This window comes from Aotus nancymaae, unplaced genomic scaffold (genome assembly GCF_030222135.1).
Source record: "Aotus nancymaae isolate 86718 unplaced genomic scaffold, 86718_ANA_hifiasm-v0.15.2.pri h1tg000032l_0, whole genome shotgun sequence".
NCBI classification, from domain to species: domain Eukaryota; kingdom Metazoa; phylum Chordata; class Mammalia; order Primates; family Aotidae; genus Aotus; species Aotus nancymaae.
In genome coordinates this window covers 28,734,981-28,755,228 of record NW_026988445.1, presented here as the reverse complement: position 1 = coordinate 28,755,228, position 20,248 = coordinate 28,734,981, and the positions used below count along the sequence as shown (strand labels likewise).

The window sequence follows — 20,248 nt, the reverse complement described above, 5'->3', positions numbered from 1 at the left end:
CCCCGTCACCCAGGATGGAGTATAGTGACATCACAGCTCATTGCAGCCTTGACCTCCTGGGTTCAAGCGATCCTCCCATCTCAGCCTCCTGAATAGCTGGGACTATAGGTGTGTATCACCATGCCTGGCTAATTAAAATGTGTGTGTGTGTGGAGATGAGGTTCCACTGTATTGCCCAGGCTGGTCTAGAACTCCTAGGCTCAAGCGATCCTCCCACTTCAACCTCCCAAAGTGCTGAGATTATAGGTGTGAGCCACCACCCCCAGTCCTTAAATGCAGTTTTGATAGGGGCAGCTATATTAGTCAAGATAGTCTCTATGTGCTGCAATAATAAATCCCAACTCTCAGGGGATTTACAGAATACAAGTTTAATTCTTGATCACATATAGTCCAATGCAGATGCCCCCGTTAGATGGTTCTGATGGTGCCTCTCCTCAAAGCGGTAAATTAGGAACCAAGGCTTTTGATGTCTAGTGGCTCCTTACATTCCAGCTCTCATCAACTCCAGCCTTACTTGTTGCTATAATACACTGATGAGAGGTACGATGGAAAATGTGAGGGTTCCCGTGATTCCTTCTTAAGCATTTCATCTGGAAGTGACACATATGACTTCTGCTCACATTCCAGCCATGAGAACCAGTCATATGGCCCCTCCTATGCTTTATCTTTCTGCTAAAAGAAAGATAGCAGGCCCCATCTTCTGTTTTCTCCATGCCTGTATCAGAGTTGCTCAATTCCTATCTTGGAGCTGATCACTTCCAGAAAAAAAGTTATAGCACTTTGGCAGGCTGAGGGAGGCAATCACTTGAGGTCTGCTCTGAGATGCAAATGGGTCTGGGAAATGTAGTCCTTGTTTAGAAAGTTCCCCAGTAATGACCCTATGGGATGGATGGCAGAATTCAGGAGTCAACTATGATTGTTTCCAAGGCAGGAAGAAAAGATCCAGTTCTCAGTATAAGATATCAGTAAGTAGGGATGGCATAGATGTCAACTGAATGGCAGGAGCCTCAAATAAATGGAGTTTTACTTAGAGCGAAGAGATAATGACTTGGAAATGATACTAGATCTCTTGGTGGCCTTTTGGCTAAGATCAAGTGCAGGAATGATACTATGGATGAGGGAGAACATCAAGCCCAAATCTTACCCTTAAATATATGGGGTGAGAGAAAGAGTACTCTTGGTGTGATAGAATGGTGGGGAAGGGGTTATCCTCCGAGGCACTTTTACTGAAGAAGGATCTACAGCATTTAACCTTGAGGTATAATGGAAAGCTTTGCGAAGGAAGAGTGTGACGGGAGTCTGGACCAAGGGGAAGATGGATGTAACAGTATAGGGCTGAGACTGTGCAGAGGAAGCAGACCAGGAGAACTGACGTACTGGGTGCTGAACAAGCACAGGTGGAATGTGTGGTGGGATGGATGTATTTGGTTACATAATTGAAAGACAATTGCTGGGTGCGGCAGCTCACACCTGTAATCCCAGCACTTTGGGAGGCTGAGGTGGGTGGATCACTTGAGGTCAAGAGTTCAAGACCAGCCTGGTCAACATGGTGAAACCTTGTCTCTACTAAAAATACAAAAATTAGCCAGGCGTGGTGGTGCATGCCTGTAGTCCCAGCTACTTGGGAGGCTGAGGCAGGAGAATCACTTGAACACGGGAGGCAGAGGTTGCAGTGAGCCAAGATCACACCACTGCACTCCAGCCTGGGCAACAGAGCAAGACTCGAGAGAGAGAGAGAGAGAGAGAGAGAGAGAGAGAGAGAGAGAATTCTTGCAATACTCTGGGGGTGGCAGGTGGAACTCAGTTCTCTTGGCTGCCATCTAGGTGGGTTATACTTCTGGATAATTAAGGTGTCTGGTAGATAAGAACATTACTTTGGAAAGAGCCATCCCTGTTTTTTTTTTTTTTTTTTTTTTTGAGAGTGAAATCTGTGGGGGATATTAGAAATCAGTGCTGAGAACTTCTAGAGAGGCTCCATCACGACAGGAGGTCCTCAGGGCAGAAAGGCCCACACAGGGAGGGGACATGTGTGGATTGGGAATGGTAAGGACACTCTGTGGCCCACAGAGTGAAAGGACAGAATAAGGGAGATTCAAGGAGGCCAAGAGCAACCAGCCACGGTGTGTGGAAGAAAATCAGGAGGGTGTAGGGACACTGAAGCCAAAGGGTGGGGTCGAATGATGCAGAGAAGTCAAGTGAGATGAAGCCTGGAGTGTCCGTTTGACTCAGTGCAAAAGTAACAAATGTCCTGAAGCCAAAGCAGACTCATAAATAATCAAACACTGAGCATAGTTTGGAGAGAAAAGAAGACTCATGTAGTTGCATCATCCTACTGCAAATGTTATTTTATTTTTTCTGACCCCTTTATGTCTGTCTTATGTGACAACATCTTTTTTTCATAAATGAATTTTAGTAGCCATAGAATTTAATTTAGAGGTGATTTTTTTTCTACCCACTGCTGCCTTTTTCTATGTTCCTTAGATCGCTTATATATAATTTTAAAACAGAAAGACATTGTCTAGTTGCATGCTAAATTCTGGTTAAATCCAGAAACGCCATACCTGCGCCATGGTATTATTAAAGCTATAGTCAGCCCTGCCGTGTATTTCCCACACTATGAAATTTGCTTCGACGTCTTTAACATAGCCGTTATCATCAAATCTGAAAGAAACAGCAAACAGAAAGATACTAGTTTAATATGAAATCAAGTGGTTAAGAGTTCCAGCTTCCGAGTCAGATGTGCTTAGCTTTAAATCCTGTCTTTATCACTTTATAGCTTTGTGACTCTGGGGGAGTTACTTAAACTCTTAATCCAGTGCCTTAGATCGCTCGGCCACGCTACCTACTAGCTAAAACTCTTGAAGTCTCGATTTTTTTTTCTGTAAAATAATAACAGTACCTACTGTATAGGTGTCTTTTGACAGCTGGATGAATACACAGATGTTATTTCATTCAGCTCTCAAAATAAAACCTGATAGTAATGAAGGAGAAATGTTTTACTTTTTGACCAGTTGGAACTCTGAGTTCTCTTCCTTGGACAGGGGCCATCTGTTGATCAAGTGAGCTAGCTTAGGCACTGCTGCCATGGGTGTTAGCAGGGAGAAAGACAGAAGGATGTGATGGATGGAGAAGGGGCAGAGCAAGGGCAGAGCAGGATGCCCTAGTGTCCTTTAGCTCATATATTCAGTGGCTGCCTATTATGTACTAGATATACTAGAGAATGAAACCACAGAATGACTATGATGGCAACGGAGAAGCTGCAGAGCCCCCTGGGAGGAGGAACCAGCTGGAAGGTGTGGCTGAGTCTGGAAGGATCAGAGGTGTCGGTAAGCTGAGGCAGGGCTGAGAGGTGGATGTAGCCTGTGAGCTCCCTGGATCTATAGTCATACCTCGCCCATGCTCAGAGGATGGATGACAACTTCTGCCAACAGCAGGCACCGGCAAGGAGAGTCCGAGATGGACTGGGTGCCGCTGCCTTGACGCTGAGACTGGAGACACAGGACCCATTGGGCTCCTTTACCTCAAACAGTGCGTTTTCAAAAGGACTGTGGTGTTTCATATTAATATATTTTTTTCCTGCTACCATGGGAACACAGAGGCTTGAGATCAGAGCTAAAAGTTCAGTTAGTGATGAAGTCATGCCTTTGTATACCAGAACTTGCGACTGTAAGAATGGTTACATGTTTTCCTTCTCTGTCAGTTACTCGCATATTTATGAATGAAATTGGGTAGAATTTCACTTAGGATCTTAGCATCAGGCACCTGCTTGGAGGCCGCTGGCTCTGGGACTGTTGTCCCACCTTCTGATAAAACTTGCTTCACTCACAGCTCTGTGTCTATGCACAGAAAATAGCAGCTCCTCGACAGTGGCCTCTAGGCACTGTCTACATCTCTGCTTCTATCGCAGTTGTATCTGGCCTTCTAGGGCTGCTACAACTTGCTACCGTCCAACCCTTGTTATTAAAAGCATTTATTGTCCCATTCTTACACACTGGGGACAAACACTTTAAATGTCAAAAACTGGTACCTGAGAGGTTATTTTCTGTCCATCCTATTTAGTTTTGAGAAATCATAAGGAAATGAACTCACAAGGTTAGTTCTCAAACAGGCGTGACTAGCTAGAGATTGCAGAGTGGGTGTTTGGCTTCTTTTCTGATGGGAGGAAGGCCACAGAGAATTGTAAAACTCGAATGAGAGCTCTGGGACCCTTTCGCTACAGACAAATGCACACATGTGTAGGCATACATGCGTTTTTGTATAGTTTCAGAGATTCAAAGCTCTAATTCTAGCAGCTTTGGAAAAAGCAGGATGTTTGCATCTTCCAAAAGTCATCAGACTCTCGAATTATTATTATTTATATATATTTTAGAGATGGGGTCTTGCCCTGTTACAGAAACTGGAGTGCAGTGGCACAATCATAGCTCACTATAACCTCTAACTCTTGGGCTCAAGCAGTCCTCCTAACTTTAGGACTACAGGTGTGTGCCACCACATGCAGTACATTTTACATTTTTTTGTACAGATGGGAAGTCTCACCATGTTGCCCAGGCTCATCTTGAACTCCTGACCTCAAACCATCCTCCCGCCTCCGCTTCCCAAAGCACTGAGATTACAGGTGTGAGCAACTATGCCTGGCCATATTCTTAAATTATTAAGAACTAGTTGCAAGCTGTTTATTTTATTTTTAAAAAATCTTAATTGAACTGAGCGGGCATCTTTTGCAAGCGCAATATGCTACAGTGCCATCTAGTGCCAATAAGTATAAATTACATGACCCATAATTTCTGGGTTTGTAAAGATCTTTTATAATGTTTTATTTATACCATTGAAAACATTTGAAACAATACTTGTCTATGTAAGCATGACTTATTTTCATCAATGTTTTTCAATGTAGGGTATAATACTAATGAAGCCTAAGAAATGCAGAAATGTTTCTAGTTGGCAACTCTTCCCTGCAATTTGTAACTTTCCCATGATGGCAGCTCCATTTTGGGAATTGGGAAAGAGACCTCTTTGTGGACCTGCAAACCTGTTAGACAATCCTGTGGCTGTCCTGTTGTATTAGCCATGACTTTAATTTTCTGTATTCTGATGCCATAACTTCTCGGGCCTTGACCCTGGGGGGTCTGCGGAAGGTTTGCCTATGAATTCACGTAGGTTACAACTTTTCCCTGTGGCTAACCTGGGCATTAAGCAGAGTTTTCTAGTCTCTCTCTCTCTCTTTTTTTTTTTTTTTGACTAGGTAGCTCTTAATATATCCTGAATTTATCAAAGAGCCTCTTGGCCTCACAGAGCTTTAAAACCTGGCTTCTAATTTCTAGTTCTATTATCCTGAGCCAATACTCCTAAGCTGATACACAGATAGGCTGAAGAGCATTGCTCTAACTTTCAGTTCTCTCTTCACTTCTGGAGAGTGTGCCTTCTTTCTTTCAAGCTTAGTTATGTACAAAATATTTTTGTCATGTTTCATCCAGGCTCACATGTCTATCGTGGGTAGGGAGTGACTTAACTTAGCTCAGTCTGCTATATTACTATAATCAAAATGACTAATTTTTAACCTTCCTTTCTTTATCTGCAAACTGTAAACAAGCTCATTATCTTTCCTCATTAAGAAAATCCAAATCATATTTTGTTTTTTTCTCTATAGGTAAATTCCTGTCTCTTTCTTCTATTTTCCAGCCAAAAGTTTAAAACAGTGTAGACTACATTTGCCTCTACTTGAAAACTTCTGATATATTTTGTAAATCCCCTGCAGTCTGGCTTCTGTTCTCACCGTTTCATAGAAACTACTCTTCCTTGAGGAACAATAAGGAAGCTGCTCCACTGCCTTTGAGTGAGTGAGGTGACGTTTAATACTAGAAATGTAGCAGAGGCAGAAAATCAAATAGAACCTCGTAAGTCACTGTGAGGGCTTGGCTTTTACTCAGTGATAAGGATTTTGAGCTTAGGAGCAAGGTGCTTTGACTTTGTTTTCAATGCTTTACTCTTGCTGCTACATGGATGCATGAGTGGAAAGAGAGAGAGAGCAACGAAAAGGCAATTGTAATAATCCAGGTCAGTGACGACGGCCTGCGTCAGCATAATAGCAGGTACTGACAGATAGAACCAACAGGCTTTCTAATGGACTTAATGCAGGGTATAAGAGAGAGGGAGGAATCAGGGAGATTCCAAAGTCTTGGCCAGATCAACAAGAAGGATGGAGTTGCTATCACTTAAAATAGGGAAGGCTATTGGTGGAGCAGGTTTTGAGGGGAAGATCAACAGTTCAGTTCTGGACAGGTTACGTTTGATATATCTATCCAACATCTAAGTGGAAAAATGATATGTGTATTTAACATCTCAGTGGATGTGTGAGTCTGGGGTTCAGGAACTGTATGTGTTTACGTTTTATAGACAACTTTGCAGTTAGATTTGAGCCATGGCAATAGGTTCCAGATAAGGGATGTGGGTGGAACCACCTCTAGTTCTGAGCCTTTACATCACATACAATCCTCCAGTCTTTTTCCCACACACGGCGGCAGACGTGGAGAGACCATGTCCAGATGCTGCCGCTCTATATATTAGACCATGACGTGGAGAGTTGGGCACTGGGATTCTAGGGTTTATTTGTTACTGCAGCATAGCCTACACATACTTGATGGGTACAAGGGGAGATGGTCAGGCTGTAGATGGTGTTGGGGTACATCAATATATCGAGACATCTAGGCTCATGCAACTGGATGACGACATTCAAAGAGAAAGCTAAAATGAAGAAAAGAAGAGAAATCCCTGAGCCTTGGGGCATCCCAATACGAAGAGGCCAGGGAGGGAGGGAGAGAGGTGGGGAGGGAGGGAGGGAAGGAGGTGGGTAGTGGGTAGGGGTGGAGGGAAGGAGGGGTGGAGGGAGGGGGCTCAAGCTTCTAAGGGGGAGCCTTTGTAGTTTGAGTGACAAAAGAGGTAATTAAATATGGGTGATGCTGGAAAAAGCAAACATGTTTTTGTTTAAAAGTGTGTCCAGTGCCACACCGCGGAAAAGGGAGGTAAGCATAAGACTGGGACCAGGCTCCATGGTCTCTGTGGGTGGAAGACAGAGGAGGTGTCTGGATCCTCTTCCACAGACACCAGTGAGAACAAAGGCATCATCTACAGAGGGGAGACATGGATGGAGCAATTGGAGAGTCCCAGGAAGTACATCCCTGGAACAAAAATGATCTCCACTGGTGCTAAAAAGAAGGCAGAAAGAATTGGCCACTGCCTTATTTACTCACAAACCAGAATTATCTCATGACTTCATGTGTACTGTAGTGTAACTGACTCCATACATCAGAATTCAGCTCATGAATGACTGGCAGAATATTTTTGTTGGACAGCCCTGATAAGTAAGACTGGCTTCTGGTTAAAGGAACATGATCAGTTTTTTGAATTTTGACAGTAATTTGGACTCAGTAAATGCTATGCCTGTTTCCCCTTCTAAGGATATGATTGGACCTGATGAGTAATGTTCAATTTTTCACAAAGAGGAGAATGGCATTCCCAAACCTATTGGAGACTGATTTTTAGTTTGATGTGTATGACTAAAGTTATATGAATATATTTTAGTATGAATATGTTTTAATACTGGAGAAATCCTTGCACTGTCTCAGAACTGAGCAAGACTCACCTGTTTTTTAATTTGTGTTCATTTGCCAGTGAAAGACAAAGGCTTAAGATAAGATTGCATTGTTTATGTTTTTCGTCTTAATTCTGCTAATCTAATTAGAATTCCCTGTATCTAAAATGCTGCTTTTTATTTATTAAAAGGCATTTTAATGGTTTATGTGTAATATTAAATAAAAACACTTCTTACATTTATAGATGACACTTGTCACCTTTTAAAAGTCATCGTGACAAGAAATAGTTGCAAGTTAAACTGCTTTCAAACTCTTTACTAAGTTTTAACTAGGATTGTCTTTAAACAGCTATTCTCTATTACGTGTGATTGGCAATGGTGCTTTGCCAACTTATTAGAAGGATTAAAGCAGAGGAGATATATACAAAATTATAAGTTATAGGTGATCATAAGACTTAAGAAAATTAAAAACAAAATCCCAGATCATGAAAAAGAAAAAAGAAATCAGAGAGGAACTAAGAAATCAGGGGGGTGCTACCAGCAAAGAAGCAGGAAAATGGGACCCTGAGCTCTTCTGGAAGCCAGAGGAAGAACATATTTCAAGTCAGAGCAAATGATTGTGTCAATTCTTGTTAATGAGATCAAGGAAGTGGCCAATGGTTTAGCTGAATAGATGTCACTGATCATGTTGGCTGGCAGTGCCAATGGAGTGGTGAGCACAAATGCCAGACTGAGGGCGATTTGGGAGAGGATGGAAGAACAGTTGATGACAGTGACCACAGAAGCTGAAGGGCTAGGAGGGTAAAGAGATGGTTTTGTTTGTTTGTTTTGTGATTGTGTTTGTTGATTTTGTTTTGCTTTATGTTTTGATGGGAGAAAGACCTGAATATTTGTATGATGAGTCAGCAGAGAGGGAAAAGTTGATGATGCAGGAGAAAGAGGAAGACAATTTCAGGAGTAATGTTCTTGATTAGGAAAGCCACTGGGGGTCTAGCTTACAAATGGAGGGACATGCCTGAGACAGATACCCAGACAGTTCATCTACAGTAACAGGAGGGCAGACAGAGTTCCTGGAACATTTTCTTGAAGATGGACAGATACGGTGATGGAAGTTTGTAGAGGATCCCTTCTAACTGGTGTCACCTTTGAGTCATTCATCTTCCTCATTCTCTTTCCCGTACCACCCACATCTATGCATTATCCAGCCCTGCCTATTATAATCACTAATTTTCTTTCTTTTTTAAGAAAAAATTAAGTTCTGGGATACATGTGCAGAACGTGCAGGTTTGTCACATAGGAATATGTATGCTGCCTCCATCAACCTGTCATCTACGTTAGCTATTTCTCCTAATGCTATCCCTCCCTTTGCCCTCACCCCCCGAGAGGCTCCGGTTTATAGAATCACTGATTTTCTTTTTTTTTTTTTTTTTTTGAGATGGAGTTTCGCTCTTGTTACCCAGGCTGGAGTGCAATGGCGCGATCTCGGCTCACCGCAACCTCCGCCTCCTGAGTTCCAGCAATTCTCCTGCCTCAGCCTCCTGAGTAGCTGGGATTACAGGCACGCGCCACTATGCCCAGCTAATTTTTTGCATTTTTAGTAGAGACGGGGTTTCACCGTGTTGACCAGGATGGTCTCGATCTCTTGACCTCGTGATCCACCCGCCTCGGCCTCCCAAAGTGCTGGGATTACAGGCTTGAGCCACCGCGCCCGGCCAATTTTTTGCATTTTTTTAGTAGAGACGGGGTTTCACCATGTTGACCAGGATGGTCTCAATCTCTTGACCTCGTGATCCACCCGCCTCGGCCTCCCAAAGTGCTAGGATTACAGGCGTGAGCCACCGCGCTCGGCCGAATCACTGATTTTCTTATACAGGATTCTTCTTTGTCCTTGTTGCTATTTCAGTCATCTGTTTTCTCTTCTTAGTGATGCAGGTGAACCCTAAACTTGGGGTTCCGCTTGGGAGGGTTCTTGTCTTTGCTCAGGAAATAATTCAAAAGTGAGCTGACAGTGAAAGAAAGCAAGTTTATTAGAGCAAAGTGTACAGCAAAATGGCTGCTCTGTAGATGGAGCAGGGCTATCCCATAGGCAGAGTAGCACTCACAGACTGCTGGCTAGCTATACTCTATACTCCTAAATATATGCTAAACAAGCGGATGGCTATTCAGGAATTTTCTAGTAAAGGGGCAGGGACTTCCTGGAAGCATACAAGAAAACCTCTGAGTCATTGCCGTGGCATTTATACTGTCACGGTGCTGCTGGGCATGTCTTATGCAAATGCATTATAATTCCAAGTCCTGGCTAGTTTTGGCCAGTTTCTTGTCTACATCCTGTTTTGATCTGCAGTGTTGTGAAAACAAGTCCTGCTGATCTCCCACCTCACGGGGACTACCAATACAGTTGACTGGCTGATCTCCCTACTTAGATTTGTTTCTCTGAAATTCATCCTCTACACCTCTCCCAGAGGGAGCCAGCTAAAGCAAGTATTTGATCATGCCCCTCCACCATAAGACTTGATAGAAAGCCTCCCGTGGTCTGGAATCGACCTAGCTCGGTCCCCGGCTTCTCCTGAGACTTCAGGACTTACTTTATGCCTCAACAATATCACATTGCTTGAACTATACATTTTCTTCCTCCAACCATCTGTTTTCCTTAAAAGGCTTACCCAGCGGAATTCAACATTACTCTCTCCACCTCTCTCCTTCCCTCCTCTGCCTCTAGCAAAATATTCATTATCCTTTAAGACTCAGTGACTCAGCTCAAATGCAAGTCTTCTGGAACATTTCCCAGAGCCCCACTCTCTTTATAGCTGGGTTGGAATCTTTTGAGTTTCAATACCAACCACCCACACTGCTCCATTCTATCATTACACTTAGCATATCTGTGTGTATGTTTATCTGCTTTATCAGACTCTTCTGTTTTTGAGGGTAGAAATCTTGTCACTCATCTTTCAATTTCCAGGGCCTAGCACAGTACTTGGTGCAAAGCAGCTGTTTAGTAATGATGAACTGAGAGTATACTTCTCCGAGAGAGATTAAGATCTTTTAACCCTGCGGGGGTTAAGCATGATATAACTAAAAACAAAAACACAAACAGACTAGACCTCTGGCAGGGAAAGCTGTGCTTTGGGTGCCCAGGAAAAGCAGTGACATGATTAGGTGTCTAGAAGAAGATCAAAACTAAGAAAGCAAGCAGATTAGCCGGATGGCACAGAGAGCCCTGATGCAGACTGCTGGAGTATGATTTAAGACGGAAAGGGCACACGACGGAGTCTCAGAAGTGCCATGGGCAAGGGGTAGAGGCCAGACCATGCTGGTAGAGGCCTACAGGATCCCAGTGGGGAGAGTTCTGGTAGCAAAACTACATTGGAGCGCCGGATTCCTTACTTCCATATCTACCCACCTTGAGAGATCTCAGAAACTGTCTGCAGCCTAAGAGGCCCCAAAAGCTGAAAGCCTTGACTAAAAAATTTTTTTGGTATTTTAGACATGGGAATTTTACTTCCAGCAATCTGTCTTAACAGCATACCTGGACTAGTGTCCGAACATGTACACAAATGAATATTCATTATTATCTATTTACAATAGCAAACAATTTGGAAATATGAGTCATTTACCTCATATTTTTCCTATATTTTAAATTTTGTAACAAACTGTATCACTTTTATAAGAATAAACCAGGAATTAAAGAATAGAGCCAGAGAAGAAAGAAAATACAAAATCACTTGGAAATGTTTTCTTAATAGCATTTCATTCATATTTTTATTATGAAATGTTATTTGTTTTTGTTGTTTGAGACAAGGTCTCACTCTGTTACCCAGGCTAGAGAGCAGTGGTGCAATCTTGGCTCACTGCATCCTCTACCTCCTGGGCTCAAGTGATCCTCTCCTCTCGGCTTCCCGAGTAGCTGGGACCACAGGAACGTGCCACCACGCCTGGCTAAGATCCTCCCCTCTCAGCTTCCCAAGGAGCTGGGACCACAGGCACACACACCACGCCTGGCTAATTACTTTGATTTTTGTAACGACAGTGTCTTGCTGTGCTTCCTATGCTGATCTCCATTTCCTGGGCCCAGGCCATCCTGCCTCAGCCTCCCAAAGCACTGGGATTACAGGTGTGAGCCACTGTGCCTGGCTGAAATATTGTCTATAAGAACTGAGTTAGGAATAATATTTTCGAAATGTCCTCAGTGTACTTGTTAGGAATCTAGTTTCTTTCCTTATAAGCTTTCATTTATTATCGGCTTGTGGAAAGAGGAGTTTTATCACCTGGAGAGAGTAGTTCCTACCAAATAGGCAGGGGTGCTGGTAGGAGCTTGGGGAGAGATTCAGAGGGGATAAAGCAAGGCCTTTCTTAAGACAGGCTCTCAGCTGTCTTCCCCATTGAAATCTCAGCTGCCAAACTGCAATGTCCCTCAACATGCAGGAACCGTCACAGCCCAGCTTTGTATAACTAGTACTGAAAACTAAGTCTCGCATATATTGAGTAGTCAAAAATACGTATTTTTAGATGCATGATCAATTAGTCTTGTTTTCATACTTTCAGTTTGAAAGTTTCAATATAAGTTAAAAATGTTGATGAGAATATACTTACAATTGAACCAGAGGGTGAAACTTTTCTGTGAACTCAAGCCTCAGGGGGCAGCCATATTCTTCCCAATTATACCTTACTTTCTAGAAAAGGAAAAATACTTTAGTGATTTTATAGATTTGGTCCACTGACAAAATATTATAGTTTCTTACCAAGTTTTTAGATAGTGGATGCCTCAGATATGACCTGTAAAAAAGATATTCATCATTATTTATTTCTCTTTCCTCTTTTCAAACTTAAAAACTAAACCCATGACTTTGTTTAGGTAAGGAGGTATCACAAAGGTCAAGTAGATAAATATAAGATACTGAGCGCTTACTATGTTTCAGGCACTTTCCACACCGATTTCCACACATATTAACACGTTCTTACAACAACTCAGGTGTGAATTACTGTCCTCTCTTCATAGGTCTCCTGCTATTCGAAATTGTGTGAAACTCGCTCAAGGCTACAAACCTTCCTTTGCCACTGAGAAGGGTGGGTGATGATAAAGCCCATGTCCATTGTTCTATTCCAGTGCAGTTCCTTCCAGAATATTAGCAGATAAAGAATAAGATACTTCAGAATCAGTAACAATAGATGTGTGTTTTAAAACTTCGGACGTTTCCTAATTTAGATTTCTCACCATAGCAGAATGCTTCACGTTCATGAACTCAAGGACTTACTCCTTCAAAGTCACCTCCCTCACATTCCGTCTTCTCAGTTCTCACACTTGAATCACTGTTACCAGCCACATGTCCCATATATTTTACTATGCTCCAGGGGACGGACTCAGGAAACTCCCATCACAGTGGTAGAGCCTATTTCATATTCTTGCCTTTCAGGCACAGCTGCCACCTAGACACTGAAAGGTGGTATCCTCACCAACTATTCACCATTTTCTTCTCATCCTTGTGTTTCACCGACTGCTTTCACCGAGCACTGCAACCTGGAGCATCTAGGTTGTGGCACTCCTCCACCCTGCCTTAATCAACGAAATCACTTAAAGAACATGCCTACCAGTGAAACAGTCTTTCATTTGTTTTAATTAAATAGAATCAGAAAATTTCACAGCTTTTCAAAGATGCTTGTAAATATTTCAGAGGCTGTGGACTTCTACATTTTGACAGTCAAATAAATATTTAACATTTAAAAAATGAAGATCTTTATCTTACAAAGGTAAAAGTCAAATTGTGTTTAGTTATATCTTTAATACATCACATTATTAAAAATAAATATGCATACAATTAAATATAAATTAAATATAAAATCGAGAAAAAAGTTCAGTTACTTGATGTCAGGACTTTCCGGGTAAATATATTACTTCTAACTAGCTGAACTACAGTCATGTAGAATTTGAGCCACTGCGCCTGGCTAATTTTTTGTATTTTTAGTAGAAACGGGGTTTTGCCATGTTGGCCAGGCTGGTCTTGAACTCTTGACCTCAGGTGATCCACTTGCTTCAGCCTCCCAAAGTGCTGAGATTACTGGCGTGAGCCACTGCACCTGGCTTCAGTCATGTAGAATTTGAAAAAAATTATGTAGGGAAAGACATTCTTGTATATCTTCCTTAAATTAGAGGGAACAATATGGGATTTGAGACTACGTATATATAAATGAGGCTTGCTTTGTTTATCCAATTAAATTGAAGGGGGAGACTGACCCTTTTTCTTATATGTTTCAGAGAAGTTAATTGTACCATGTACACATTTTACTTAGTGCTAAAACTGAGTGGCCACTGTCCAGCCAAACATGGATGCTAACAGTAATCCACTGAGTAAGTACTGACTGTAAAGTATTGGTACTATGTTAATATAAAACTCAGTGCTTATGTTAAAAAATGTCTTACTTTTCAATCACGTAAGAAAAATCATGGCGATGACATCCTTTTTTACTAAATCTACGAAAAACAAAACATAATGAAGTTGTAATATCATTATTTCTTATATAGTTGCACAAACATTTAATCATTTAACTCAATGATTCTCAAACTGGAGAGTGTCACAGAAAAATCATCTTCTGAATTAGAATCTCTGGTTAGTGTGTGGCATCAGTATTTCTGTTTTTAAAACATTAGTTTCGTAAATGTTTCAGGAGATACCAGAATTTGAAATCTACTGATTTATCTCTTATATTTGGTACATGCTTATTAAAAATTTATAGAAGATGTAGGGCTTGGGGAGAGGTTGCTCAAAAGATAGACAATTTGAATTAGATAGGAGGAGTAAGTTCAAGAGACCTATTGTACAACATAATGACTTTAGTTCATGATACATTGTATTCTTGAAAAATGCAAAGAGAATAAATGTAAAGTGTTTTCTTCCCACCAAACTAATAACTATGTGAGGTGATGCATAGTTAATTAGCTAGATTCAGTCATTCCACAATGTATTTTTAAAACATCATGTTGTGCATGCTAAATATGTACAATTTTATCTGTCAGTTCAGAACAAAAACCAAAAGCCCTCCAAAACAGAAAGAAACAAGGGTTGGCAAGGAAGCAGGGAAACTGGGATCCATATATGTTGCTAGTGATAATGTAAAACAGTGTAGCTGCTGTGGAAAACACTTTGGAGGTTCCTTAACAAGTTAAACACAGGATTACCATACAACCTAGCAATTCCACTCCTAGGTACATACCCACAATAATTCACACAGGATTACCATACAACCTAGCAATTCCACTCCTAGGTACATACCCACAATAATTCAAAACAGGTGTTCAAACAAACACTTGTACACAAATCTTCATAGCTTCCCTATTCACAAAAGCCAAAAGGTAGAAACATCCCAAATATCCCTGAACTGCTGGATAGATAAACAAAATGTGGTATATCCATTCAATGGAATATTCCTCAGTCATAAAAGGGAATGAGGGACTAATACATGCCACAACACAGCCGAATCTCAAAAACAGCCTAAGTAGTGCAGTGGGACACAGAAGGTCACACATTGTATGATTCCATTTATGTGAAATATTCAGAGCAGGCAGATCCATGGAGATTATGATTTTGAGACAGCAGATTATCGTTGTCAGGGGCTGGGAGAAAGGGAGAATGGGAGACGACTGCTAATCGGGTACAGAGTTTCCTTTTGGGGTGACAAAAATATTGTGGAACTAGATAGTGGTGCTAACTGTACAACATTCTGAAGGTACTTAATTCCATTGAATTGGTAAATTTATATTCTGTGAATTTCATCACACTTTTTTAAAAGCAGCTATGTGTTACAGAACAGATTTTACATCTGATTTCTAAAAAAAAATAAAAATAAAAATTTTAAAAAAGCAGCTATGGTAAAACATGCACAGGCACACACAAAAATAAAAACTCATATAAAATCTATCAAAATGAAAGCAAATTTGTTTGGACTGTTTTATTAGACACAAACTTTTTTTTAAACCCAAGATTTCTAGTTGCTCCTTGAGACCGTGCAGATAAGAAGTTATGTTAAGGGTTAACATAATTTCTGGTTAGGGTTCATGCAGACAGAAGAAGGCTATATGGTCTTTGAAATTATAGAAGTTTTTAGTTAAGTAAATTATTCATCTGACCATTTTAGCTGGCTGCTGCCAATGTAACTTAGAAAGAACTCTCGTCACCACCATTTTTAGAAAGACACTGGAAGTCTAGACCGTCCCTCACGCTGAACCCAAATTGAACCCCAAGAGTTGACAACTCTCCTTCACTGACAAATCTCCTGGATCTCCAGAAGTGTCTTGGTCCCCATGCTACTGCAGGTCTCCCTTGGTGACTGTAAAAACCACAGGCCCGCTGCAACCTGAGCCAAAGATACTAGAGTTTTAGGGTTCCAGAGAAGTGGGTCATTGACTAAGAGGCCCAGAGTAAAGTCCTAAAATCTGTGTTTTTAAAACATGTTCTCTAAGTGATTCTGATGAGTAACTAAGCTTGATAATTACTATTTGGACCCGTCTAGAAACAGACTGCTTCAAGCTACTCTCCATCTCACTTTGGAAGGAAATCAGGGGCCTGAGAAGGAATTCTGCATGCAGTGGTACTGGGAATTAATTTTGGTAATATGTTTAGAGCAGTTATTCTCAAATGTTAATGTCCCTCATAATCTCCCGGAAATTTTATTAAAATGCAGATTTTGATGCAGCAGCTGTGGGATGAGGCCTGAGAATCTGCATTTCTAACAAGTTCTCAGGTGATGCCAGTGTTGGTCCATAGGCCATAATCTAAGGAGCAAAGATGTAAATCCTCCCTGAAATAGGAGGATGCAGGCTGTATAAGTCAGCTAGCCTTTTTGCATTTCCTGGGAAAGGAAATACGGGTGCAAAGATGTTAGGAAATGCAAATTTAGGAAATGCTGAATGAGATGCAAATACTTGATTATCAATCCAGCAACTGATTAATACAACTCAGTAATAATCAAAAGATTATTAGAATGACAGAGGAGTAGACATTTGTTTTGGAAGAGAGCAAGTAATTTCATAAATAGATAAGAGTCAATGTTCCCCCACTCTCCCTCCCACTTCCAACGAAAGGAAAGGAATCACAATAAATTTCTGTCTCTGTATACATTTAGCCTCAGCTAAACAGATTTCTGTATGCTGCCTTTGAATTCCTTCCACGTAGAAGAAAGAGAGCTATGGTGAATGGAAGACACAGAGTCCAATGTGCTTCATTGTGAATCATAGTAAAACCGACAGACTTCACACTTTGGGATTCTCTAGAGCAATCACTGTGGTTCTGCTAGGCTTGTTCTAAGAAATTTCCCATAGAAAACGGTGCAGAAAACTGAGGCTTCTCTGATATGGGCGGAAGCATTCTCTAATGGAAATGAAATTACAACTGGTTTGAGAAGGATGGAAAACAGGTGTTTCTCTGGGTTTTTCTGGGAATGAGCTGTCGACTGAAGGATTGAGAGGCAACAATAAAGGATAGAAATTGGTTTAGTAAAAGGAAAGGTGAAAAAAAACGCTGGTAACAGAGAAAGAGGCTAATTCTTATTTTTAGTATGATTCAAATATAGTATTTGATTTGGCAAAAAGTTTAAACCAATTGAATCTAGATACGAACATCAATTCAGTTTTGGATTTCATTGTGGATGTGTCAATCATTATGCTTTTATCACTAGTAATTATCATTTAGTTCAACATTTGTTTTAAAACTTAAAGAGTAACACAGGTCAAATGGAAGCATACTTACCCCTTAACTGCAATGAATTTTTTATCATCACAGCCAACAGCTATTTGGAACACCTAAAATGAAGTAACTTAGGTAGTGAGTTCCGCGGTTCTAATTCACATGATCTAAAATATTATGACAGCTAAAACCAATTACATTTTTGATTTAAAATAATAACTTTGAAAATGTAGGGTTCTCTTATATTACTGCTCTGCACTGTTTTCCTCCTCTTTCTTTGATCACTTTTTTTCTTTGCTTCCTTTTGTCTTTACTGCTCAGGAGGCCCAAAGTTTGGGTCTCTCCTTTCTTATGTTTGTATCTTAGGGAATAATTGATCCACATTCATCTTTTTGGTGGTGGGGACAGAGTCTCGCTCTCACCCAGATTGGAGTGCGGCGGTGTAATCTCGACTCACTGCAACCTCCGCCTCCCAAGTTCAAGCAATTTTCCTGCCTCAGCCTCCCAAGTAGCTGGGATTACAGGCATGCACCACCATGCCCAGCTAATTCTGTATTTTTAGTAGAGACAGGGTTTCACCATGTTGGTCAGGCTGGTCTTGAATTCCTAACCTCATGTGATCCACCCGCCTCAGCCTCCCACAGTGCTGGGATTATAGGCTGGGATTACAGATTCCACCACACCAGGCCCAAACTCATCTTTTACCTGCTTCTCTACAACCATGACTGTCAACTCCCTTCTTCCAGTTTGTACCTCTGACTCAGCCAGCAGGTTTCTATAATCCATCCAGCTACTAATTTGACTTTCTGTTTTCACGTTAGTAGATCGTAATTTCTCAGGGTACTGAGCATCACGTGAAATGCATCTTACTGTTGTTATTCCTGCTTTAAGCAGCAATACTCTGTATTCGAAGGAGCACTGGCCACAGGCTAATTATTAAATATTAAACCACTGTCCTCATTTTATGGATATTTATTCTAAACATTACTCCTAATTGCTTTTTAAAAGAAATGCACATACGTGCTTTGTTTGAAAACAAATGACCTGTGGATGCGACAGCTTTGTTAACACAGCCCATGCTCCGCTGTAAGTAAACTTTGGGATACAGTGGAGAAAGGCAAGCGCAAAATCAAACAGTGGCATTATGTAGACAGGCTGTGTCATGATGCTTTGTTTCATGGCTGGAAACGCCCAAGAAGGGCATTTGATATGGAAAAGGCTAAGTCTCAACCAAATAAAATCCCACTGGAATCTGATGCAGTAAGTATATTGCCTCTATCCCCAAATATACCCCTACTGTTAGTAGCAATTTTTACCTTCTCTTTTTAACAGATTCAATACTTTTACAGTAAGAACAGGGTAGAATGAATATTACACACAAAAATTAAAATAGAATTTCATAGAACTTTTCTAAGAAGATGGCTATGTCTGGTAGCTGGAATGCATTATATCTAAAGATGAGACTATTAAATCTCAGTTATTAGGAAAATGAACTGTTGCAGAATCTCTTACCATGCTTGCAATGCGTAGGTATATGTTGCTTAAAAATAATATACAGGTTACGTGGAACAAAAATACAGTTAATTACTATATAGACATTAAAGGAAGGCTTACAAAGATAGTGAGAGTCAAAAATAAAGTGGATGAATGCTTTAGATTTATTTATAAGAACTGTCAATTTTCCAGTCAGAGAGTCATTATTTCTTTGTAACCACAGTCCTGCTTCTCCCTCCACTCGGATAGCTACTTCCATTTTTACCTGACCCAGAATGTAAGGGTCTAGACATTCTGCCTGAAGCATGTCCTTGGGTGTTGCACATTTCCACAAAGCAAATCTGAAAAAACCCTAATACTCCCTAGCCTATGAGAAGGACTTGGGGGTCAGGAGGGTGGGGAAGAAGAATGATGTCCAGCCAAGTTTGGTGGACATGAAGAGTTGACCCTGCTAAACCAAGACCTTCTAGTCTTTACGTCAAAGGCATGCTCCACAGCGGGAGTTCATGGATTTTACTTCTGGGCCACTTGGTTTCATGCACAGGGCCTGATTCGTTCTCTCAACTCTACCCGCAGTCCTCACCACCACCATCATTAAATCTTTGCTTTCCTGATCAGAATCATTGGTTTGCCCTTCATATTTACTGAATCATCCATGTAACGTAAGGGTCGACCAAAGCGCTCACATCTATCACGGTCAGGATCCACCATTACTTGATGATCTCATTTGCAATATTTCTTCTCTTTCTTGTCCTAGTTGACAAAAGTCACCCTACGCCTCAGGACCAATAACCATGGCTAGGATTGAAAACATGAGTTAACCTGTAGGTGGATATTGAAAAGGAGTTACAGGTACAGTGTGGGGAGCACGAATGATCCTTTTTCTAGAGTACGCCCTGCTGCAGGGTTGACACGTATTCCCCAGAACTGGACACCTAATCAGAGAGATTCTGACATAGAGCCTAAATTAATACATTTCTTCTCAGTGCAGAGTTGGAGCAGGACAGCTCCTGCCTTAACCAAGAGTTGGACACAGCATATTTCTTCTAACCAGACAGGTTAACTGACCTGAGACAGGGATTCTAAAGGCCCTCAACACAAATGCTGTTAGATAATGCACTGGACAAAGTTGTAGTCATCCCTCCCTGGAAAAATTCACATTGGAGGGATTCACTAAGGCCCTCTGGGGGCTGGCCTACATTTCTGCATTTCCAGTTCTCGATGCATGTTGAGAGTGAGATGCAGTCTTGTTGGAGCTGCCAGTTCTATTTGCTGCTTTGCTGCAGGCTATGAAGACTAAATGACAAAGACAGTAGGCTCCTATTCAAATAGCGCAGTCCAGGTCCATTTGGTCCAGCAGGCTTAGCAAGGGCCTAACTTCATGCAGTGGGCTAAGTCTGTAGGCCATGGTTCTGTGTATACACAGAGCTGGGTCCTATTTCTCTGTAATATTTATCTGGGAGGCTGATGGCTTGCTAAGTCATGAGTATGG

At 41.3% G+C, this 20,248-nt stretch overlaps 1 protein-coding gene across 1 annotated transcript in view; it reads right to left on the bottom strand.

Annotated features, from left to right (window-relative positions):
- CATSPERE (catsper channel auxiliary subunit epsilon) overlaps nucleotides 1-20,248 on the bottom strand; it is a 180,123-nt gene that overhangs the window by 27,139 nt on the left and 132,736 nt on the right. Inside the window, exons 14-18 of the mRNA XM_064383670.1 lie at nucleotides 17,326-17,378; nucleotides 14,004-14,054; nucleotides 12,328-12,361; nucleotides 12,179-12,258; nucleotides 2,562-2,661 (exon numbers count right to left, since the gene is read on the bottom strand). Coding sequence (XP_064239740.1) covers nucleotides 2,562-2,661; nucleotides 12,179-12,258; nucleotides 12,328-12,361; nucleotides 14,004-14,054; nucleotides 17,326-17,378 — 318 coding nt within the window. The remainder of the gene's footprint in view (nucleotides 1-2,561; nucleotides 2,662-12,178; nucleotides 12,259-12,327; nucleotides 12,362-14,003; nucleotides 14,055-17,325; nucleotides 17,379-20,248) is intronic.